Genomic DNA, 24802 nt, shown 5'->3' on the forward strand with positions numbered 1-24802 from the left:
TATGCATTCATTGGTTGCTTCTTGTATGTGCCCTGACTGGGGATCAAGTCAGAAATTTTGGCATATTGGGAATGGCACAAATTTGCATTCAATTAACCTGGTTTAACTAACATGATTTATTGATCCCATGTAGACTCCTTCCTGTGAGGATTTTGTTTCCTTTCAGGTAGAGGCTTAATTGATCATTAACTGTCCAGGTTAAGAAAACCATGTAGAATTGTTAGCACAGCCTTCCTTTTAAAAAAGCTGTCTCTTGTTAAATAGATATATGCAAGAGTCAATTGGGTGCAGTAAAGAGGGAGAAAATTAGAATTCAAACATCTGGGATGGAGGTCTGCTCCTTTCTTGTGCGGGTAAGGTTTAGTGCACATGTGTCAAACACAAGGCCTGCGGGCCAAATCCGTCCCGCCAGGCCTTGCAATGTGGCCCGCACCGTGCTGTCATCACTGCACTCCGCTGCGTTTCCATCACAATGACAGTTTATGACTGTTCAGTAAACCATTCGGCCCACGATTTAGGCTGGATTTTAGATTTTGGCCTCTTCTCTGATTGAGTTCGACACCCCTAGTTTAGTCTATCCAAGCTGCAGCTTCCCCACCTGTACGGATCAGAAGCTGAGCCTTAGCACCAGGAGGCAGGTGAACATAATATCAAATAATGCTGACCTAGGGAGGGAGACATGCTTCCATTATTTCTGCTTTCACTATCAAGTCTCAGTGTGGTGATATCCTGTCTTCAACACCTACTTAGTAATGGCCAATATCTCTATTCAGCATCAGCAGTATTCAGCATGAACGAATGATACAGTTTTGGGGTGCTTCTCTCACCAGAACATGTCCAAGTCTTTTTTCCCTCGCTGGTGTGCATCTCCTGATCTCTAAGAGTCTCCAGGAGACTTGCAACCAAGGAAGCAACTGGCCACCGCAGCTCCACCAGGCTAATGCCCTGAACCTGTTTCCAAGACCCCCTGTTCTCTGACTTTTCAATGAGTCAAAGCAGCCCCACCTAGGTTCCTCCTGTTGCTTCTTCTATCCAAAGCTCTTCTGTGTTTCACTATATATATAGTTTTATTGATTTCAAAGGGGAAGGGAGAGGGAGAGATAGAAGCATCAATGATGAGAGAGAATCGTTGATTGCCTCTTGCACAACCCTACTGGAGATTGAACCCGCAACCCAGGCATGTGCCCTGACCAGGAATGGAACTGTGATGTGGTTCATAGGTTGACACAATCACTGAGTCACATGGGCTGTCCCTAGTTTTAATAAGCGCACACTCAAAATCACCGGGGAAGAGGGGGATAATGTTTTTTTTAATTTCCATTGTAGTTTTACAGTTCCCTTGTAGAAATAAGTGATACTTGTTTTTTATTTGTAGCTCAGGAATGATACCAGATCTCCCTTTAAATTTTGTTTGCTTAAATTTATTTATTCTTTTTGTTCTAATTTTTTCTTTTTTATTGTTTGCTTAAAGAAATCAACTCGGCTTGATTTTAAGCAATAGTGCATAAGTAAATACGAAGCAACAGTAATAATTTTTATGTAGGAAACAGGTGGAAGCCCAAAACCGGTTCGAATTTTGCTAATCTCAAAAAAACCATTCTCCAGATTTCCCTTAACTTTTCCTCTCTCCCTCCCTCCAATCAGAGGGGCCAGGAGGCGTGGCGCACCCTAGCCCCGCCCTCAGGCCGGGCCTTATCCCGGAAGCCGCGCTCCCGGAGTCCCCTGCTTCCGCCAGCCCCGCCCTCGCCCCGCCCCCCGAGCGCCGGTGGGCCGCCTCGGCCCCGCCCCGTCGGGCTCCTCCTTCTCGGCCACCGTTAGGCTGCTCTCCGCGGCGGCAAGATGGCGGCGCAGCAGCAGGATCGCGCGGGTGGTGCGCAGCCGGCGGGGCCCGCGGCGGAGGCCGACCCGCTGGCCCGCTTCACGTGTCCCGTGTGCTTAGAGGTGTACGAGAAGCCGGTGCGCGTGCTCTGCGGACACGTGTAAGCGGTGGTCCCGGGCCTGGTCTGGGGGTGCCTGACAGGGCGGAGGGGATGGAGCCGAGGGGCGAGGCCTCGGCGGGGAGGGTCTCGGGCTGCCGGAGGCAGGTTTAGGGGGGGGGGGGGCCTCGGCCCAAAATGGCCTCTCCGCGGGGCCTTCCGAAGGGGCCTTGCTTCCTTCCAAGAATCCCACTTTCCTCCAGAGCTTCCGCCGTGTTCCAAGCGGCCTGTCAGCTCCTCCCGCGCGGGAGAGTGCAGCTAAACCCCGCTGGGCTTCTGCCCTCCAGAGCCGCATTCCCCTTGGGTAGGAGCGCACGTCGCCCCAACAGGGGAGCACACCTGGCGTCATTGCCCAGCTCTGCCCAGCGATTCTGATGTGCACTGAAGGTGGAGGAACCCTGAGCCAGGCCACAAGAACAAAGGGGAAGGCAAATCTGGCCCATCTGCCTCCGCTGTGAAAGGGCCGGAGAGTCTGCAGAATGGGACCGTTAGCATTCCTGTTTACTTGGGTTCTGGTGTGTTTCGTGTTGTTGGGAATGAAGCCTCCATGGCCTGCATATCGCTAGGAGGCGTTAGGACGACTAAAGGAGGTGTGTGGACTGCGGTAGGTGTTTTGAGTTTGGCCGGATTTGAATCTCAGCCTTGCTGCATCCGACACGCAAACAGGTCCCACACGGAAAGAATTGGCCACCTACTTCTTGCCTCTGAGGGGTGGTCTTTTCTCCATGGCCTCCCTCAGTGTGTGTCATAGGCCGCCACCTTGGCATTGGTCGTAGGGCCCCTTTCCTGGTCAGTAGGCACCTGCTGGGCATCATGGGCATTATTTTTGCAGCAATCCCGCAGAGGAAGAGCTCCCCGGTCATTCTGACTGCTCTTTGCTTCTTCAGGTACACAAAGCTCTTTCTAGCTTTGGGCTCTTCTGTTTGCAGTTCATTTTGCCTGGAACTCTTGCTGTCCCACCTGCACCTCCCTCACCACTACCCAAAATCCTTTTCAGACTTCAAGTCCCAATTTGTTACCTCCTTTGTCACTATCCCCATTTAAGTTACTCCGGGTTTCTTGCACAGAGCAAAGCTTAGGGGCATGAGGGCAATGTCCATTTTTATTTTGCCCTGTTTTTATCCCCAGTGCCCAGCACAGGGAGCATCCATCTTCCAGTTTTATGTTCAACAGACCCCACAATATTTGTATGCCCACTGTGTGCCAGATTCTTGGGGCATAGTAAGAAATAAGGTGATTCTACCCTCAGAGTTCACAATCAGGTGAATAAGTACCAGCAAATGTTCAGGCTATTGTGAAATTTCATTGTGCAATGGAAGGGTATTATAGGAATCAAACTGAGGGGGTGGGAGTAATGGATGAATAAAGAAGCTTGACTTAGCAGAATTTACCAACTGAGGAGCAACAAACCTTGAGGTTTCCTTGAGCCAGATGAACCTTTCCTGGGTCAGAGGTCAGGGGTCAGGACTGGGATTCAAACCTTGACTCTTTGCTATACTCACCATACTACATCTACATGTGCATCAGTTCAAAGTTGATTGAAAACGGATGCACCTCTCTGAGTCTCTCCAACGGCCAGCCAAGTGCTTTTTTTGCTCTGCCTAATTGGTTTTTGACAACTTTTGTGCTTGGAAACTTCAGCATCATTGTAGCTCTGGCTGGGCGTAGCATTAGATTTTTATAAAACTTTTATTTCAACCTCTAAATGACTCTCCTGCTCCAGTCCAATACCATACAGGTGGCTGGGTGCCCAGGAGAAAGGACTTTGTACATACATAGCACTGTTAACAGAAAGCGTGGAGCATCTAAAAGGCTGAACTATTGATAGAAGGCCGTATGAAGGAAATGGAAAATGAAAGCAGCCTGTTTTCTTAGCAGGTGTTTATCATGGCTCCAAAGGTTGTCCTTTCTATTTTCGGACACCCCTCTGTATTTGGTTTCATCTTTTTTTTTTTTTTTTTTTAATATATTTTATTGATTTTGTACAGAGAGGAAGGGAGAGAGAGAGTTAGAAACATCGATGAGAGAGAATCATCGATCAGCTGCCTCTTGCACACCCCCTACTGGGGATATGCCCGCAACCAAGGTACATGCCCTTGACTGGAATCGAACCCGGGACCCTTCAGTCCCCAAGCCGACGCTCTAGCCATTGAGCCAAACCGGTTTCGGTTTGGTTTCATCTTTGTATGGAACACTGCAGCCAGGTCTGTGTGCCTCCTTTTAAATTTAGGCCTCAGTTCAAATGATACCTTTTTAATGAAGCTTTCTGTGATCCACCCCAGCTGATCTCATTGCTTTGTTTCCTTCATGTATTTAATCACTTTCTAATATTTGTGTTTTGCTCCACTCTGGAACACAACAATTATGAGGATCGAGACTTAGTTTTGTTCAACATTAGCCTTCAATGGTGAATCACTAGACCCCCTCACCTCCCAGTCTGGTCTAGAATGTGGCCTAGCAGAATAACAACATCTAGCTTAGTGACAAAGAGAAAGGAAATTCTTAGAAACAGTAAAAAATTGTCAGATGTGCAGATTACCTTTGATTATGCATTCTGCCTTAAACCTATCAGCTGGGGTATTTTCATGCCTTATTACCCATTCTTTCTGTGTACTTGACCTCAGCATCACCACCTGTTTAGGTTTCAAGATAGAAACTTGGGCTCAGCGGTTGAGTGTCAATCTCTGACCAGGAGGTTACAATTTGATTCCTGGTCAGGGCACTTGTCTTGGTTGTGGGCTCGATCCCGATCTCCAGTAGGGGGTGTGCAGGAGGCAGCTGATCTGTGATTCTCTTTCATCATTGATGTTTCTCTCTTTCCCTCTCCCTGAAATCAATAAAAACATACATATTTTTAAAAGAAACTTGGCCTTTTTTCTCCTCCAAATTCATAAGTTACCAGTCCTACTGATCACACCTCTGAGTCATTTCCTGAATTCATTCTCTGTTGCCTCTGTCAGGCCTTCACAGTCCTTTGCTGTTAGCCATCTTTTTGGTTTCTACTCCCAAGTGTCCTCTTGACTTTCCTCACCTTAAAAAAAAAAAAAGTAAGCCTGGCTCAGTGCGTGAGTGTCGACGTATAAATCAGGAGGTCACGGTTTGATTCCCGGTTAGGGCACATGCCTCCGTTGCAGGCTGGATCCCCAGTGTAGGATGTGCAGGAGGCAGCTGATGAATAATTCTCTCTCATCCTTGATGTTTTATCTCTCTCTCCCACTCTCCCTTCCTCTCTGAAATCAATAAAGATATATGTTTAAAAAGAAAAAGTTTAAAAGAAAAAAAAATTGAAACCAATAATTCTATTTTCTGTGCTAGTCTCAGAGTTGTTTTTCTAAAATGTGAATTTATCTTGTTGATACTTTGCTTTAGAATCTGCTTATGAGGCAAAGTGTTAGGCTTTTATTATATTTCCTTAGATGCATCATGAGTTTTTAGGTGTAAGAATCTGGGATAGCCTCGTGCTCTGCCAGCTAAACTTTTTTTTAAGGCTCTTTTTGTAGATGCTGCCTCTGAAGTCTTCCCAGCCCTGTCCTTAGGTCACAACTAGTTGCTCTTGTATTTGTGTTCCCATAGTACTTTGCATTTACCTCTAATGATAGCAGCTCCTGTGTGTGGTGCATTTCAAATGTGCTAGATACTGTACTAAGGTCTCCCAACATTCCTAGAGGTGAGTACTATCTCCATTTCACAGAGGGAAAACCGAGATTCAGGAAACTCCTCAGTGTACTGACACCGTTTGCTCTGTGTCACAGTAGTTTGCATTTGTTTCTGTTGGTAGACCTGTGTATTCTTTGCAGGACCCATCCCCCCACCCTCATTTTTCTGGCACAGAGACACAGGTTTTCTTGTTTGTTTTTTGTTACTCCTCGCCTCGGTATTTTTTTTCCATTACTTTTTAGAGAGAGAGAAGCGAGGGAGACAGAGAGAAACATGGATGTGAAAGAAAAACATCAACTTGTTGCCTCCTGCACAAGCTCCAGACAACACAATGGCGAAACTGCAACATAGGTACATGTCCTTGATCAGTAATCGAACCCGAGGCCCCTTGATGCTCAGGCCAACGCTCTAAGTACTGAGCGCACTGGCCATGGCAGGGGGCCTTGGTATTTGAATCAGGAGTAGGAGCAAGTTGTCTTGAACCCATTATTCATTGATGTCTTTTAAAAGTTTATCCATTTTGTTGTCTTGTCTTCACAATGCATGACTCAGGTTCTCTGTATGTCTTGTTCTAGCTTTTGCTCTGCATGCCTGCAGGAATGTCTGAAGCCGAAGAAGCCTGTCTGTGGGGTATGTCGCAGCCCTCTGGCGCCTGGCGAGCGAGCCGTGGAGCTCGAGCGGCAGATTGAGAGCACAGAGACTTCTTGCCATGGCTGCCGTAAAAATGTATGTGGAAGGAAAACGGGAGAGTTGGTCTTTCTGTGATGAGATGGGGTAAAACAGAGCTGTTGCCATGAAGAGCATGGTGGATGACTAATAGCATGTGTGCATGCTGGTTATCTGTGGCAATGGCTGTGCTATTTCATTTCAGTAACCTTATTGATTTTTTTTTTTTTTTAGAATGGGCTTAGTATATTACATATTTTAGCTTTGAAAATCATAGAAATCAATTACCCCAGTTTTCCCCTATGGCTCATTTTTCCAAAGCGTTATGCACAATATTAATTAAAATATAATGACAAGGATATTTCTTAATATCTTTTAATATAAAATAAAGTCAGTGACTCAAAAATGTTATCTGTTTTAGTTAGTTTTGAGAGGAAATTTAAAAATCTATATCAGTCCTGGTCAGTGTGGCTAGGTTGAAGAGTCATCCTGTATACCAAAAGGGGATGGGTTCTGTTCCCAGGCAGGGCACATACCCAGGTTGTGGATTTGATCCTTAGTCAAGGCATGTGTGGGAGGCAGACAGGGGATGTTCATCTCTTACATCAATGTTTCACTCACTATCCCTTCCTCTCTCTAAAAATTAAAATTGTGTATAATTACAGATATAAAATTTAATCAATTTTTAGCACCTGACAGGGAAAAAAAACATGATACAAAGGTCAATATGAAATGTTTGATTATCTAACACCTAAATGCACCCATGCTTTTTTGTATAACCATATTAGAGTCAAATATATTTATTTTAATATCTGTTGTAACAAGAAATACTATTGTCTTGTTTTCCAAGAGATATACACAGGCTTATTGGTTTTTAAATAATCCTAGACAGTACAACAATCTATGTACCGGTATATATATATAAAAGGCTAATATGCTCAGTATCCAACTGTCTGACTGGTTGCTATGATGTGCACTGACCACCAGGGGGCATAAACTCAATGCAGGAGCTGCTGTGATGGGCACTGTCCATTTACAGAGAAGTGGCACCATGGACCTGGCGTCCACAAAGCAACATTTGGCTTCCCCCAAGTGGGACACAGGCCCCACTGCCACCCCAGAGTGACTGCCCACCAAATTGCATCGCTGCCAAGACCCCATGGTGCAAAATGCTGCCCACAGCCTAGCCCAGCCCAAGAATGGTCACTGTGGAGGCACTGGGTAATGACGTCACATAGCAACGACCGGCTTCCTCTGCCTAGCGACAACTAGCCTCCTTGCAGTTTCTTCAGTCTAACAGGCGTCTTCAAACTATGGCCCGCGGGCCACATGCGGCCCACAGAGGAGTCTGATCCGGCCCGCCAGGTTTTTTGGGCAGTGAACGCAGCCGAGGTGTTACAGTAGGAATTAGTAGTTCATATAGTCCGGCCCTCCAGCTCTCTGAGGGACCGTGATCTGGCCCCCACTTTAAAAAGTTTGAGGACCCCTGGTCTAGGAACATGACTTGCTTTATAGCCAGGTGCAAACATTTCACACTTTAGCCACATGTCTGTGAAGGGTTTTTACCATGCCTCATCTCATTTGATCCTCACAGAAGTCCTGTAGTAGGAAGATAGGACACAGTAGAATCCTGTTTTCTTTTTATTAGCTGGAAAATGGAGATTTAGAAAGCTTAGAAACTTGACCTGACTGAAAACAAGTAAGAAATGGTGGAGCTTTAAAATGACTTCAGGTTTTCTCACTGCACAGAATATAGTCAAACAGTGCTGCAGTTAAATCTTGTACCCTTTGTTCTCCCTGCATGATCTACAATAATAATCTGCTTTGTGTTGATATTTACTGCTGTGTTGCTGACAGTTACCGGAAAGAAAAGTTAGGGTGCTTCACTGGGCTGGAAATAGTTTAGCTAAATCAGAAAGCAGGTCTAATAAAGCAAGTTTATTCTATATAAAAGGCTAAGTTGACTCGCGCATAAGTGATACATATAAAGCTCTCAGTTCCAATCGTATGCGTGTATTTTGATCTGTCATTGTTGATCATGAATTTGGTTGACACTTTTATTATAAAGGGTGAATAGCGATATTAAAATATTCTAGTTAATTTTCTTTCATTGTGTACGAATCCATGTACTGGGCCACTAGTATAAAATAATGTAGGCTTGTTCCCACCCCAGAGCTTACCTCTTTAAAGTGGTTCAGTTTAGCCGAAACCAGTTTGGCTCAGTGGTAGAGCGTCGGCCTGCAGACTGAAAGGTCCCAGGTTCGATTCCGGTCAAGGGCATGTGCCTTGGTTGCGGGCACATTCCCATTCGTGGGTGGGCAAGAGCCAGCTGGTCGATGTTTCTCTCTCATCGACGTTTCTAACTCTATCCCTCTCAATTCCTCTCTGTGTAAAATCAATAAAAAAATATATTTAAAAAAAATAAATAAAGTGGTTCAGTTTAGAAGACTGAAAAATATTTTCTACTCTTTGAAAAACACGGGTGTAGGATTTTTACAAAATAGCATCATACTATAATATATATTTCAACAACTTTTTTCACTTTCGAAACAATTTTTTCACCAAAGGACTGTTGGACATTCTTGCATGTTAATGTCATTACTCTAACACCTTAGTTAAATCGCTTTAGAGTGCATATGCCTTACAGTCATCCTTTCAGAGTGATTTAGCATGAGGGGTACACAGTGGGTACAGTTCTGAATGAGGCTATTTCCCTTTTTTTTTCTTTTTTTAAAAATATATTTTATTGTTTTTTTACAGAGAGGAAGGGAGAGGGATAGAGATCTAGAAACATCGATGAGAGAGAAACATTGACCAGCTGTCTCCTACACACCCCGCACCGGGGTTGTGCCCACAGCCAAGGTACATGCCCTTGACCGGAATCGAACCCTGGACCTCTCAGTCCGCAGACCGACACTCTGTCCACTGAAGCCATACCGGTTTTGGCTCCCATTTCTTTTAATTGGGAGCTCTGGTTGCTAGCTTGAAGTCAAGTATTTTAGCAGGAGATAGAAAGCATCATGGTAAACCAGAGCTCAAATATTGAAGCTTTTTTTTCTTGTAGTTTCCTTTTAATTTAAAAAATTAAATGGAACTCATGCAAGCATAATGGGGTTTAGGGGGATTTTTTTGTATGCTTTTCATTTTCCTCATTTTAAAGATTAATGATAGTATTGTGGTATACCTCTAAAAATGTTTTCCCTCATGTCTCCCCTCTTTCTTCATTCCTTACACATTTTCTTTCTTTTTAGAACACCTGTCATGAAGCACTCATTAGGTTTTCTTTTCTATAAAATCACTAGGTTTTATAGAAGAAATAGATTCAGATTTAGGGTTTTTTTGTAAAGATCACTTACCATAATCTGTCGATTTGTATTTTTAACTAGGATTACTAGCCTTTATTCCTTTTACTTACATGGTCAGTTTTTGTGTGTGTGTGTGTGTGTGTGTGTGTGTGTGTGTGTGTGGTTATTTTTTTGTTGTTGTTTTTTTGCTACAAAATGGAATGTAGTTCTTGGTTTGCTGTAAGGAGATGAATTTAAGTATTAGTATAGAAAACTTTAAAAACTGTCCTTGGTTTGGAGTGTCTGTAAGCAGAGAGCATATGGTGAATAAAGCAGACCTCCAGGAGAGTTAGTGTAGAGTGGAACAAATGTCCTGAATTGGTCAAGTAGAACACCAATCTTGGTCTTAACAGAAACTCGGCAACAAGCAGTCAGGGGTTCAGCCCCATCAGCACAGCCAGGAGACCGGGGAGATGTTGCCAGGGTGGGATAGGTTTAGTTTTCATCTTGCCCTTGCTTTGGGGTAATGTTGGGCCTGATACAAGGTTCTGACTAACTTGTGGCAACTCTGATTCTTCCTGTCCCAGTTCGTCCTATCTAAGATCCGGGCCCACGTGGCTACCTGTCCCAAATACCAGAATTACATCATGGAAGGTGTGAAGGCCACCACCAAGGACGTGTCCCGTCAGCCAAGGTAAATGACTCAAATCACTCCCTTAGGTCAAGGTCATCTTTTTTGTGTGTTTAATCATCACACTGGGATTAAGTTGTTTGGGATTGAGTTGTGTGAATTATAGAAAGTGAAAGTACAGTAGATATGCTGATGCAGGTTTTTGTATGGGGGTTGGTGTGGAGAAGCACTCTCTGATGTTCACTTCAAATATTAGCAGTGCTGATGTTATTTTTAGAACATTTGACCTGACTCTGAAGTAATTATCACAATCCCTGTCATAAAACGTTCAGTGAACTTTATTCTTTTTTGCAAGGTAAAGTGGCTGAAGTTGCATGGAAATGTACTCACAGAGGTGTTTCTCTTTTTCCCTGCCTTTTCATCTTCCAGGAATATCCCAAACCGTTACACCTTTCCTTGCCCGTATTGTCCTGAGAAGAACTTTGATCAAGAAGGACTTGTGGAACACTGCAAGTTATCCCATAGCACGGACACCAAATCTGTGGTAAGAGTGACTTTTTTTTTTTTTTTTTTTTAATACTTTTTATGGAAAAAAGTCAGATTTACGGAAAAAATTATAGGAATAATATGGTAAACTTTTCTGTATCCTTTACCTAGATTCTTGGATTAATAACATTTTACCATATTTGCTTAACCATACTTTTTATATACAAATTTTTTGTTTACTATTCGAGAGTAAGATATAGATATCATGTCCCTAAATAATTCAGCATATATCTCCTAAGAACATTTGCTTTTAAAAAAATCACTTTTTTGGTGTGTTTAATTGTCACAATCAGGAACTGTATCATTGAGACGATCTAATGTCTATTGAGGGATTCATGTTTACATATCATGATCAGTCTTCCATGTCAGTCTTCCATGTCCCCAAATCCCAGATCGGTGTGTTAGGTTTAGTTGTCATGTCTTGTCAGTCCTCAGCTATTCTTTGTCTTTCATGACCTAGGCATTTTGAAAGAGGACAGGCAAGTTTTGTAGAAGGTCTTTCTTTTTGGGCTTGTCTGCTTCTTCATGATTAAATGCAGGGATGCTCCATAAGTGAAGTGTCCTCCAGGTTCCACATCAGGGAGCAAGTGATGTCTCTTGGTCCGTTGTTGGTGTCTTTAACTTGGGTCCCTTGGTATCCACCACGTTTCTCCTCTTGTCAAGCTGCCATTTTCCTTTTGAGAGTAGCTTTTTCATAGTTGTGGAGAAAAAGAATTTAAACTAAAATTAATAGGAAAATGCTTATTAGTCCTTTGACATTTAATTTAAATAACACACATTGACCTTTCTTGTTTTGAAAAAAATGTTTGAATTTTGTCCATCTTCAACAGTGCTGCCCTTCCTTCTTACTGTGATTAACAGAATAATTCGTCCGTCCTTCCTTTCTTCTTCTTCCCCCCTCCCTCTCTCCCCTCTCTCCCCTGACTAGGTCTTTTTTTTTTTTTTTTAATACATTTTATTGATTTTTTTACAGAGAGGAATAGAGAATTAGAAACATTGATGAGAGAGAAACATTGATCACCTGCCTCCTGCACATTCCCTACTGGGGATGTGCCCAAAACCAAAGTACATGCCCTTGACCGGAATCGAACCTGAGACCCTTCAGTCTGCAGGCTGATGCTCTATCTACTGAGCCAAACCATTCAGGGCCTGACTAGGTCTTAATACAACTCCCTCTATAGTTTGTTTTAGTTTTCCCATTTATCTCAGACTGCTTCTGATGAAATATACACCTAGTTTTATGGGCAGTCTTCAGCTCTGTTGCTGTAAAAAGCGAGGCACGAACTACAATTTTGCTAATAGGATTAGGCCTTGAGGCATTCTTTATTTCTCTATTGGAAATCTTAAGATCCAGTTGGCCTTTTCAGGAATATCTTAAATCTTCTTTTGACTTTATTGAACTTCTTGACAAGTACAAATTCTGGTCAGTGCAGCCACTTTTTTACACTAGACTCCCTGGATTCTTTACGTTGTGCTGCAGCAGATTCTACCAGTGAACCCCTCTCCATCTGCTTATCCCAGCTCCCCAAACTAGGGGACTGGGCTGGCTTGGCCCATCGTACATCCCATTTGCAGGACCCTTTTACTGCTAGGCAGGCAGTCTCTAGTGGTTATGATCTGCAATAAGTTCCTGTCATGAGCTGCCCTGATCTTAACTAAGTTCAGAGTATCAGCTGTGCATTCTTTCTTCTATCTTAGGAGGTCTGTGATCTACCTCTGAAGTCACAGACTGGCAGCCTATGGGTTACATCTGGCCCATATACATTTTAATTCACCTAACTTTTAAAAATGCTTCCTGTCCTAACCTATTTGGCTCAGTGGATAGAGCATCGGCCCTTGGATTGAAAGGTCCCAGGTTTGATAACAGTCAAGGGGATGTGCCTTGGTTGCAGGCTTGATCCCTGGCCCTGCTGGGGAGGCAGCCAATTGATGTGTCTCTCTCACATTAATATCTCCCTCCCTCTCTCCTTCTCTCCCTTCCTTCCTCCCTCCCTCTTCCTTCCACTTCATAAAAATCAGTGGATAAGGATTAATAAAATAATAAAAATAAAAATGCTGCTGTAGCTGGTTTGGTTCAGTGGATAGAGTGTTGAGTGTTGGCCTGTGGACTGAAGGGTCCCAGGTTCAATTCCACTCAAAGGCTTATGCATCCCCACTAAGGGGAGTGCAGGCGGCAGCCAAAGAATGAGTCTCATTATGGATATTTCTATCTTCCCGCTCCCTTTCTCTCTGAAATAAAAAAAACAAATACAGCCGGGACCGGTTTGGCTCAGTGGATAGAGCGTCGGCCTGGGAACTGAAAGGTCCCGGGTTCGATTCCGGTCAAGGGCATGTACCTTGGTTGCGGGTGCATCCCCAGTAGGGGGTGTGCAAGAGGCAGCTGATCGATGATTCTCTCTCATCGATGTTTCTAACTCTCTATCCCTCTCTCTTCATCTCTGTGAAAAATCAATAAAATATATTAAAAATAAATAAATAAATAAATAAATAAATAAATAAATACCTCTAATTAAAAAAAAAATGAAAAAAATAATAAAAATAAAAATGCTTCCTTTTTTGTCTGCCTGGTGTGCCTCAGTGGTTAAGCATCGACCTAGGAACCAAGAGGTCATGATTTGATTCCCAGGCAGGGCACATGCCTGGGTTGCTGGCTCAGTCCTCAGTAGGAGGTGTCCAGGAGGCAGCCAATCAGTTATTCTCATTATTGATGTTTCTGTTTCTCTCTTCCTTTCCCTTCCTCTCTGAAATCAGTAAAAACATATTTTTTTAAAAATGCTTCCATTGCCGAAACCGGTTTGGCTCAGTGGTAGAGCATCGATCTGCGGACTAAAAGGTCCCAGGTTCGATTCCGGTCAAGGGCATGTACCTGAGTTGCGGGCACATCCCCTGTAGCGGGTGTGCAAGAGGCAGCTGGTCGATGTTTCTCTCTCATTGATGTTTCTAGCTCTCTATATCTCTCCCTTCCTCTCTGTAAAAAATCAATAAAATAAAACATTTTTTTTTTTTTTTTTAAATGCTTCCATTTGCTGAAATAAGTATACCAAACTTTAGTATAGGTGTTGGGGCAAGTGCTGGTTCATCAAGCTGTCATCCACTTTTCTGTAGGTGTGAAGTTTTCCATAGTAAATTTTAAAAGGCTGACATAAAATTTTATATCTTTGCCTATGTTTATGTCTGTCTGTAAAATAAAATCTTAGCTGTGGATTGATTTGGTTGGAGGTTAAGTGTATTCATAATTTTGATCAGTATTGCTGAACTACTCTGTTTCTGGTACTACAACCTAATTTCTCTCTTGTCTCCCCTCCTTTGGCTTCCTGAAATTCATGTGATCATTTTGAAGCCTCTCTGTCTTCATCCCGTGGCCCCTTGTCCCCTCTCTCTCCCTCCACAGAACTCCTTAACTGTCAGTATTCCAGCACTTTCCTTTGGGAGCTCCTTCTGGCCCTCGTTCCGATTCGTGCCCCAGCTCCAGCCGCCTGCCTTGCTCTGCCACTCAAGGAGTCTTCCTCCATTTCAGATTCATCTCTTGCCTACCCCCTTGTCACCATATCTTCCTGGTAAATGATGGGATTCCATCCCTAAGCCGGATGCATATGCTTGCTTCTGCCCGTCCCCAGCTTCCCTCTGCCTATCTCCATGAATTTTTCATTCTAGCCGCACTGATTGTCTGGCTGTTTGCCTGTAATGCTGCCTCTTGGCCTTTTCTCCTTGCTACCACTGCTCCTCTTCTAGACACACTTTCCTCTGTTCTTTGGCTTCCCCAATGCCTCCCAGTCTTCAAAACCCAAATCAATTGCTTGTTTGAGAGCTTTTCAGCCTGAGCCCCCTCATCTGACCATTTACTCTGTAAAAACAGATCCTAAGGCTGTGTTTTAACTTCCTTGGGACATTGGTCATCTGTCATTTCTTTGGTTTTCTTTGTGTCTTGAATCATTTTGTGTGTGGGATGGAAGGCCATAGTCTAGACCCCTACTGGGCATTGTTCTAACCACAGTGGGGGATAAGAAAAGGGCAGCATCATGGCTTAAGCCTTTACCCACCCCTGAGTGTTACTTGGCTTGATGTCAATGTGCACACAAGGGAGTGCCCTGACCCGGGACTGGTATGTCAGGAAAGCTGTCCTGGGAGAGCAGGGTTCAGACTTGAGCCACAGAGAGTGGACATCAGCTGAGACATCAGGTGCCTGAGACCATGCTTCTTTGTTGAAAGGTTTGTCCAATATGTGCTTCAATGCCCTGGGGGGACCCCAACTACCGCAGCACCAACTTCATCGAGCACATCCAGCGGCGGCACCAGTTTTCTTATGACACCTTTGTGGTAAGTGGAGTTTGGGCTCTGATCCCTTCCTCCCTCTTTTTACCTGGAAAACCTTGGGCCCTGTGTTGAGCTGTGTCACTGATGCTACAAGTATAGGTTCCCTCCTGAGATGTAGCTGTGCAGTCTGTGAGCCAGATGAGTGCCACAGCCTTTCTTGAGTGGCAATGAAGATGAACTGGCCAGCTCAGCTGATGTGGCTGGTGGTAGAGCGTCAATCTATGAACCAGAAAGTCAGGGTTCAATCCCAGTCAGGGCACATGCCTGGGCTGCAGGCTCGATCCCTCATGGGCCACGTGCAGGAGGCAGGCGATCGATGATTCTCATCATTGATGTTTCTATTTCCTTATCCCTTCCTCTCTGAAATCAATAGAAATAGAACTATGAACTGGCCAGCTATCTTAGACTGAGACATGGTGACAAATTGCTCCTATGATTGTTGTTTTTTTGCCGCCATTCTCTCCATCCCTTTGGTGTGTGTGGTTTCTACCTGTTAAAGAACCTGGTTTGAGATTTTTGGGGGGGTTATTTTTGTTCTTTATTGTTTTTTATTTCAGACAGGGCGAGAGAGAGAGAACATCAGTGATGATTGATCAGCTGCCTCCTGCATGCCCCACACTGGAGATTGAGCCCACAACCTGGGCATGTGCTCCCAGCCAGAATCGAATCCAGGACTCTTCAGTCCACAAACTGATACTCTATCCACTGGGCCAAACAAGCTATGGATTTTTTTTTGTTCTTTTTTTTTTTTTTTTAAACATATATATATATATATATATATATATATATATAGAGAGAGAGAGAGAGAGAGAGAGAATATATATATATATATATATATATATATAGAGAGAGAGAGAGAGAGAGAGAGAGGGAGGGAGGGAGGGAGGGAGGGAGGGAGGAACGGAGGGAGGGAGGGGGGGAGGGAGGGAGGGAGAGAGGGAGGGAGAGAGGGGGGGAGGGGGGGAATGGAGAGGAAGAAAGAGAGAGCATCATTGATGAGAGGGAATCATTGATCGGCTGCTTCTTGCACGGCCCGCACTGTGCCCTGACTGGGAATCAAATGTGACCTCCTGGTTCATAGTTCGACACTCCACCATTGAACCATGCTGGCTGGGCTGGTTTGGGATTCTTAGCTTAGATGCCCATGGGGCCAGGCAAGTAGTGAAAAAGTCCCTGTCAGGTTTTCAGGCTACACTGTGTGTGGCTCGTTATGCTGCAGTCAGCTTCAGCTGATCCTTGTCATGTGTAACTACAGGCACAGTATTACTGGAAATGCAGAATTTCATATATCATCTTACATATTTATTTTTAACATTCTTCAGGTCAAACAAAGCATATCCACTGGCCAGATGTGGTCATTAGGTTTGTGTCCTTTTCCTAGAGCTGAGTGATTTTGAAGGCACACTGTTGTCTTTGCAGCATAGTGATAGATAAGTGTGGCCAACTGCTTGAAATAAACCTTTTATTTATACATGTAAGTGTCAAGTTAGAATTTTGTAGTAGTCAGTCTTTTTAAAAAATATTTTTTTATTGATTTAAGAGAGGAAGGGAGAGATAGAACATCCTGTATAATAAAGAGGGAATATGCAAATTGACCATCACTCTGCCACAAAGATGGCGGTGCCCACAGCGGAGACCAAGTTCCTGTAAAGAGCCTTAACAAGCAATCAGCAGGGACCTGAAGCTGCCCCCACTCCATGGGGCTTGATAGGAGACCTCAGGCCGCACCCCCACCCTGCCCCAGCCTGGGCTGGGGGACCTCAGGCTGTGCCCCCCCCCCCCCCCCCGACACCAGGCCAGGGGACCTGAGGCTGTGCCCCCCGCCCAGCAGGGCTTGACAAGGGTGGTGCCGGCTGGGTCTAGATCTAGTCCAATGGGCAGCAGCTGGCTGGGTCTGGGTCTCGCACAATTTTGAGGTGCACATGGGTGAACGGGGACTTGACTCTGGGTCCTGTGGTGAGCCCCAGACTCTGACAGGAGGAAGATTTTCATATACATTTTACTAATTTTCTTTCATCTCTGACACTTCTATTATAAAGGGCAAATAGCAATATTAAATATTTCCTCTAATCTCCTTTTAATGTGCATGAATCTTGTGTTCCGGGCCACTAGTCAATGATAAGAGAGAATCATTGATTGGCTGCCTACTGGGGATTGAGCCTGCAACCCGGGCATGTGCCCTGATCTGGAATCGAACTGACCTCCAGATTCATATGTCAATGCTCAACCACTGAACCGCACCAGCCAGGCTGTAGTCAGTCTTAATGGCTGTATTTCAAGACCTGAGAAGTAAAGCATGACTCTTTACTGAGTTGTTGTAAAGAGTATTTATGGTCTGATACATATCTGAAACTCAGACTTGAAAATAACTGTCCTTTTGTCAATGCCATAAAGATGAATATAATGCCCAAGTAGAAAACTGCCTCATTAAGTTAGAAAGGCTAGTTTCACCCTGGCCTGTTCAGTGGTTAGAGCATTGGTCTATGCATCTAAGGATCACAGGTTTGATTCCAAGGGCATGTACCTGGGATGCAAGTTTGATCCCTGGTTCCAATCTGGGCATGTGCGAGAGGCAACCAATTACTGTGAGGTGTCTCTCTCACATGATTTTTCCCTCCCTCCCTCCCTGCCTTCTACTTTCTAAAAAAAACGAGAAAAAAATATTGTCAGGTGAGAATTAACCGAAAGAAAGGAAGAAAGAAAAAAAGAAGGAAGGAAAGAAAAAAGGAAGGAAAGAAAAAAGGAAAGAAAGAAGGAAAGGGAAGGGGAAAGGGAAGGAAGGCTATTTTCACTACAGTACACTCCACATTAGAGTACTTAGTCTGTGTCAGGTTCTTCTGTGTGCTCTCTGGTCCTCAGTCTCCCCATTTGAAGGAGCCATCATTGTTTTCATTATCAGGATGAAGCAGCAGAGGCAGAGAGATCAAACCGTCTGTCTAGACTTCCATGGCGAGCATTGCCAGCCAGGAGCTGGGATCGGTCCCTGGCAGCCTTCTCCAGGGCCCTGTGCTCAGCTCTCCTGCTTCTCCTACTGAAAGTGAGTCCTTGCAGCTACAGACAAGTGCTGAGGTTGTGTCTGTTTTGCCCCTAGGATTACGATGTTGATGAAGAGGACATGATGAATCAGGTGTTGCAACGCTCCATCATCGATCAGTGAGCAAGGCTTCTACTGTCCGTCTTGAGTTCCAGAGCTTCCATTACATGTTATGTGTGAAATCTGAAATATACAACAGACCTGGCAGTGGTGTTAGGACAGGGTCACTTCTAACAGGGAAGCCGGTTCCCAGGTCAGAGCCCTCCTTTCCTTGGGGCTCTTCCCCTACAGTTAACCCAGTTCGTCACATCTTGCCCTTGATTGCTCCTCGGCTACTTCCTGGGGTTTCTGCTGCTGCTTTCCGAAGAAAACCCAGCCTCTCCACCTGTCCTTGTTTCACTCTTGTTCCTCTCACCCAGCATTCCTCTCTCAGGTCCTCCAAGCCAGCCAGGACCTTTTGTGGGTCACAAAGAGCACAAATGAGATAAGTGTCTCCTCGCCCTGAGGTGTGTGAGCTCTGGCAGTAGTGCATCTGATCACCGGGGGACTCCTGTGCTGGGGAAGGTCCTGTCCGGTGGTCCTGGCACCAGCTGCCAGAGCTAGAGTTACCTCCCAGGAAACTTTAAAAGTCCCGCTGGGGTGAATGTTCTGGGTCTAGCATGGTCTGATGCTGGAAGTTTTGATTAGTGATATTTTGCTGCCACTCCTGCACACCCTTAGAATGTACTGATTCAGTCTTAAATGCCTGCATGGTGCCTTTTTAGGATAAGGTGGAACCACATGTTTTTAGTGGAAATAAGTGTTTCTAGGTTAGAAACTTAGGTAAACTCTATTTCTCCATAAGTGGGGAGGAGGGTCAGCTGAGAGAGACAGGAGGACCATAGCTCTTGGCTTATGATTTTCAAACTAATAAGGTATTTTCAAATGAATTGGTCATGTTTACTTTTCTATTTGGGACCCTGCTTACATTCTTGTCCTTGAGATACAAGGAGGAGTCCTCAAGTGAGTAAGGAAGAAGAGGTTTGGAGCCCCAGTGGAGACCAGTTCCTTTATCTTTGGTTAAAACTTAGATTAAACTGAGCATTGCTTTCCTATCAGCGGGAGGTGATAGGATCCTAAACCATAGCCTGCCGTCTCTTCTGACAAGACACTGTTCAAAGGCACAACATCTGTGAGCAGTTGTTAATGGAAACTGTCTCCTGGAAACTTGTTTTGGTAGCAGCTCAAGAAGCTTGAAGTTTAACATGTTTCACGATATTAATAAACACAAGGCTAAGAGCTGGCAGTCAAATCCACGGGAGCAGAACCTCTGGTCGACCAAAGGGCATCTGGATCTAGTTTGCGTTTTCATGTCACACCTCTCTAGTCTGATGCGAAAATTTCTTCTGGTCGGTGACGGAGGCTGCAAGTGACAGGGCTTTGGGCCTGTGCCCTGCTGCGAGGGGCCTCTCCTTACCGGCCAGGAAGAACTTTGGATGCCTAGTAACCAGCAAAGACAGGGCCCTTTGGGGCAAAGTAGTCTTTTCTCTTGTGCTGTTGCTTGGGAGGCCCAGGTGTTAAACTCAGCTTCTTCACTGTAGTTTTTGGAAAGAGATCGCTCAGACCTCCTTCAATTGAGATCATCTCGGTCTAAGTTCGAAGGGAAATTTGAGTAAAACCTTCATTTGAGGGAACAAGAGAACGTGTCCGTCTCACTGGTGGTACTAAGCAACTGCTTTCCTTGTATTAAGTGCACTTCATGTATTTCTAATAAGATGATTTTCCAGAAAGTGAAATTTGTTACGTTTTGGCTTTTAAAAGGCGAAATATAAATAAATTTCATAATTTATCCAACTGGTCAGCCGCAGTGCCTGTTTTCATTGCTTCCACCTGCTGAAGTCTGGGCCTGGCAGTCTCTAGAAGGTTGTTGCTCTTCCCAAGAGGAAGTTCCTGTCTGTCATGAGGGAGTCCCCCCCGCTCTGATCTCAGCTCTGACACTTCACCGGCTGAGCCCACTGGCCGGTCCTCTGCACAGTGAGCGCACCCCCACTTCTCACATTTGGGAGGTGAGTGAGGAGGGAGTGCTCCGTGAAACAAGGCTTCACACACACGCTTCAACTCCGTTCAGTGACTGAGCAGCAGCCCCAAGACGTGGCAGTAAAGGTTTCACAAGTTAGGGTCTGAGGTCTTGAGTGTTTTAAGTTCTACACTTTTCTACTGGCCGTGGGACATCTGGCAAACACTTTCCCTCTCTGAATGTCTGAATGTTTCCCTACAATAATAAGTTTTTTGGACAAGTTGAGCTTTTATTATTACAGATGAAATACTCAAATTTTACCTAATTACATATATATTTAAAACACATAGAGCCAAAACCGGTTTGGCTCAGTGGATAGAGCGTCGGCCTGTGGACTGGAAGGTCCCAGGTTTGATTCCGGTCAAGGGCATGTACTTTGGTTGCAGGCACATCCCCAGTAGGGGGTGTGCAGAAGGCAGTTGATTGATGATTCTCTCTCATTGATGTTTCTAACTCTCTGTCACTCTCTCTTCCTCTCTGTGAAAAATCAATTTAAAAAAAAATTTAATATATTAAACAAAAAAACATAGAATGGGCTGGGTTAGCTATCACTAAACCCAGCAGAACATTAGTCCTCCAGTTCTATCTACAACATATTCAGTGCTCCTGACCTCTCCAGACACCTCTCTGAAGCTCCAGGCCCATAGAGCCTGCTTCCTCCTAGACTTGTTCACCCATCTGACTTAAAGGCATAAGTCAAGTACTGCTTGGCTCTTACTGAACTCATCATCTCTCTCTCTCTCTCCCTCCCTCTCTCTCTCTCCCTCCCCCTCTCCCTCTCTCTCTCTCTCTCTCTCTCTCTCTCTCTCTCTCTCTCTCTCTCTCTCTCTCTCTCTCTCTCTCTCTCTCTCTCTCTCTCTCCTCACACCTCCTGCCAGGTGGTACCACCATCCTTCCAGGTACCCAAGAATTAACCTGAACATCATCTTAAACTCCTTTGTCCACCTCAACATTGCATGTCAACAAACTATTGATTTAAGCTCCCAAGGATATTTTTCTATTTTTATAGGGAATGGAAGGGAAAGGGAGAGACAGAAACATTGATATGAGAGAGACACTTTGGTTGTCTCCTGCATGTGCCCTGACCAGGGCCAGGGATCAAGGCTGCACCTGAGGTACATACGTTTGATGGGAATCAAACCCAGAACCCTTCAGTCAGCAGGCTGACACTCCATCCACTGATCCAAACCAGCTAGGGTAATTTTTTTTTTTTTACCATCTCACTAACATCAGATCTCAAAATCCACCATCAGATAATTCAGCTCTCATCTGAATTATTGCCACAACTCCTTTGGTTCTCTCCAGTGCTCTCTAGCTGACATCTAGCCCATTCTCCACCATGCAGTCAGAGGGTCATATCCTTTAAAACCCTTCAGAGGCTCCAGTTGTCCTTGGGTAAAGTCCCAGCACCTCACCATGGCCCTCCAGGCCTCTTGTCCTCTGCCCCCTGTCTCCCTGTCCAATCTCAACTCCTGACACTTGCTTCCACACTCAACCATCCAGAACTTTCTGCACTTCAAGTGGGTCATGTCGCCTCCTTCCCTCTGGATATTTGGTGTTTCCCCAACCCGCATCTTCGCCTCCCAAATGCAGTTTGAATGTATAGGTCAGAATTTCATGTATGATGTTCCTGTACAAGATTCTACTTCTAGTACTAATTAGGGCATTTATCAAACTCAAGTATAAATACTCCTGCTTGACTATAAGCTCTCTGAGGAAGGGATTCCTGTTTATCTCTGTAACCTCATTGCTCAATATTCTGGTTACCAGAAATATGGGACTTCCAGTTGCATGTAAATTTCAAACAACAAATATCTTTTCATATGAATATGTACCAAATATTGCATGGGAGTATAATTTGCCCAAATCAGAAAGTGAATGCCAGGAATATGCATGCTAAATGGTTTGAAATTCACATTTAACTGGGCATGCTGTGTTTTTATTAAGTCTAGAAACCCTACTCAGTGCACATTAGCAGAACGAATGTTCTGAACATCTGTAAGTGTCAAGCAACTCACACCTGATACAATGCTTGTGCAGCCCAGCCTGCGTGGCTCAGTAGTTGAACGTCGACCTATAAACCAAAAGGTCCCAGTTCAATTCCAAGTCAGGGCACATGCCTGGGTTGTGGGCTTGACTTGGAGTGTGCAGGAGGCAGACAATCAATGATTCTCTTTTATCATTGATGTTTCTCTCTCTCCCTCTTACCTTCCTTTCTGAAGTCAACAAAAAATATTTTAAAAAATACTTGTGCAATTGGTTTTTTAGTCTTTTAATTATTATTATTATTATTATTATTATTATTATTATTATTATTATTATTTTAGAGAGAGGAAGGAAGGGAGAGAGAGAGAAAGAGAGAAATTGGTTGCTTCTTTGCACACATCCAAATGGGGGAATGAACCCAAAACGTGGGCATGTCTCTTGAGCAGGAACCAAATCTGTCACCTTTTGGTGTATGGGAAGACTCTCCAACCTACCAATCCACACCAAAAAGGGCTGCAATTACTGTTTTGATGGCTGCCTCCCGCACTAATTAACCTTTAGGGCAAGGACTATGTCTGTTTGTGGACCACTGCCCTCCATACTTGGCCCCAAGTAGACTCAATAAATGTTCCTACAATTGAAATGGATCTAAAACGACCTTTTTACAGTGGTACTTCTTTCCATGGCCACTCTTCCAGCCCACAATTAGAGGCCAGTGCAGTGGTAAAGAGAGCCTGAAGGGGGCAGTGTCTCCTCAGTTCCCATCCCTTCAGTGTCCTCAAACCTGAAGCCCAGGAGTCTGGACTGGCTCACAGAGGAGGCAAGACTCAGGTGGGCCAACAAGGTGGTGGAGACTTGACCTGCCCAGGCCCTCCACACAATCCCTGGGTGCCCTCTGGCCTTTGTTCCTCTCCTTATGTGCTGGCCTTCCACAGTGTCTGCTGAATGTCCCTTATGGGGGCCAGTTGGGCATTATGAGCACAGGGTTAACAGCAAGGATGCTAATCTCTCATCCCTAGTTCCTCATGGGTGTCATTAGTCTGATGGTCTCGGGCACACAGCATCCACACTGCTAGCTAGCTGTGTGACCTTGGACAAGTTATTCAAATCTCTTTGTGTCTCCGTTTCCTCATCCAAAAAATGGGATTAATAAACGTTTGTCTTACTCATAGAGTTGGAGGAACCTAGTGAAATAATCCATGTAAACATCAGAACAGGACCCAGCACAAAGTAAGCGCTTTAAAAAAAAAGTGAGCTATGGACAGCAGTACTGTTTTCTCACCGGTTTCTGAGACAACCTAGTGACCTTACCCAAGCAGCCAGCGGCTAGCTGTTTGGTGACTAAACACCGGTATTAGATGAAATGTTCCCCAAACTCAGCCTGAAGACATGAAGTACCCCGGAGGCACTTGTTACAAAATACGTTCTCAAACCCTCCCTCGGAGAGTCTGGTTCGTAGGCGTAAGTGGGGTCTGGAAATCCGTATCTTTTAAAAGGGCCTCAGGTGAAATGCATCCTCAGGCTAGTTCTGGAAGTAACCTAAGGTGTGTTGCAACCTAGGTATTGTAGCTGGGGTGAGGCAGCAACTTGGCTGTTGCTTAGAATCAGGTGGACAAGCTCAGGCCTTGCAGGTTGCAAGACTTTAGTCCACACTTTAGTGATGCCTTTTCTGATTATAAATACCTGGAACATTGACTTGATCTCAAATGATCTCCCATAAATTATGTACAAAGGGAAAATTAGTAACCTTGTAGTGGAGAAACCTTGCAGGCATTCTCTTCAAGTGGCCAGGTGGGATCATTGATGATGGGACAGACCACGGTGACGATGGGGTGCACTGAGGCGGTACCACCACTTCTGAGGTTCCAACAGAAAAATGTCTAACGTGAGTCCAATTGTAAGGAAACATCAGGTCAGTCGGCCAAACCAAGGGACAAAAACTCCACAAAACAGCTGGAGTCTTGAAAAAATGTCAAGGTCAGACTAACAGAGACTAGAGAGGTGTGAGAACTCACTGCACTTCTGCAGGGTCCCAGAGTGAACCCTTGATGGGTAGGGTTGTCGTAAAGGATGTTATTGCGCCAACTGCTGACATTTTAATGTGGACTGTGGAATAAGCAATGTTTCACCGATGGTAGATCTCCTGGTTTTGACAACTATGCCACAGTTACATAAGAGAATGTCCTTGCTCTTAAGGGAGAGAGATGCGTGGCCAGTGTTTCTCAGTGATCAGAGCATTGGTCCCAGCACCGAAGTGTTGTGTGGTCAAGGGCACATACCTGGGTTGCAGGTTCACTCTCCCGCCATAGTCGGGGCAGGTTCAGAAGGCAGCCAAATGATGTGTGTCTCCCTCTCTCCCTATCCCACCCTTCCTTCCATTCTCTCAAAATCAATGGGAAAAATATCCTCAGGTGAGGATTAACAAAAAATTTAAAGACAGCTCTGTGTGTGTGTGTGTGTGTGTGTGTGTGTGTGTGTGTGTGAGAGAGAGAGAGAGAGAGAGAGAGAGAGAGAGAGAGAGAGAGAGGAGAGAGAGAGGAGAGAGAGAGAGAGAGAGAGAGAGGGGAGAGAGAGAGAGAGAAGAGAGACAGAGAGAGAGAGAGAAGAGAGAAAGAGAATAGAGATAGAGATAGATAGAGGAGAGTATAGCGA

At 44.7% G+C, this 24802-nt stretch overlaps 1 protein-coding gene across 2 annotated transcripts; it reads left to right on the forward strand.

Moving 5' to 3' along the window:
* The first annotated feature begins 1794 nt into the window (after window positions 1-1794).
* RNF114 (ring finger protein 114) lies at window positions 1795-19941 on the forward strand. Of its 2 annotated transcripts, XM_036418547.2 has the most exons (6): window positions 1798-1979; window positions 6209-6359; window positions 10171-10277; window positions 10644-10758; window positions 14970-15077; window positions 18166-19941. In XM_036418547.2, the coding sequence occupies exons 1-6, from the start codon at window positions 1840-1842 to the stop codon at window positions 18229-18231; spliced, it is 687 nt and encodes a 228-aa protein (XP_036274440.1). In that variant the 5' UTR covers window positions 1798-1839; the 3' UTR covers window positions 18232-19941. The 2 variants fall into 2 exon arrangements, with proteins under 2 accessions (XP_045430271.1, XP_036274440.1); XM_045574315.1 differs by lacking the exon at window positions 14970-15077 and having other exon boundaries at window positions 1795-1979.
* Window positions 19942-24802: the final 4861 nt, after the last annotated feature.

This window comes from Pipistrellus kuhlii, unplaced genomic scaffold, assembly GCF_014108245.1.
Source record: "Pipistrellus kuhlii isolate mPipKuh1 unplaced genomic scaffold, mPipKuh1.p scaffold_m20_p_6, whole genome shotgun sequence".
Classification (NCBI taxonomy): Eukaryota; Metazoa; Chordata; class Mammalia; order Chiroptera; family Vespertilionidae; genus Pipistrellus; species Pipistrellus kuhlii.

Excerpts from the sequence above, each read along its gene's own strand:
- RNF114 (XM_036418547.2), top strand. The coding sequence starts at position 1,840 with ATGGCGGCGCAGCAGCAGGATCGCGCGGGTGGTGCGCAGCCGGCGGGG. Across the intron at positions 10,759-14,969 it reads GCACGGACACCAAATCTGTG|GTTTGTCCAATATGTGCTTC; the intron begins GTAAGAGTGACT and ends CTTTGTTGAAAG. Across the intron at positions 15,078-18,165 it reads TTTCTTATGACACCTTTGTG|GATTACGATGTTGATGAAGA; the intron begins GTAAGTGGAGTT and ends TTTTGCCCCTAG.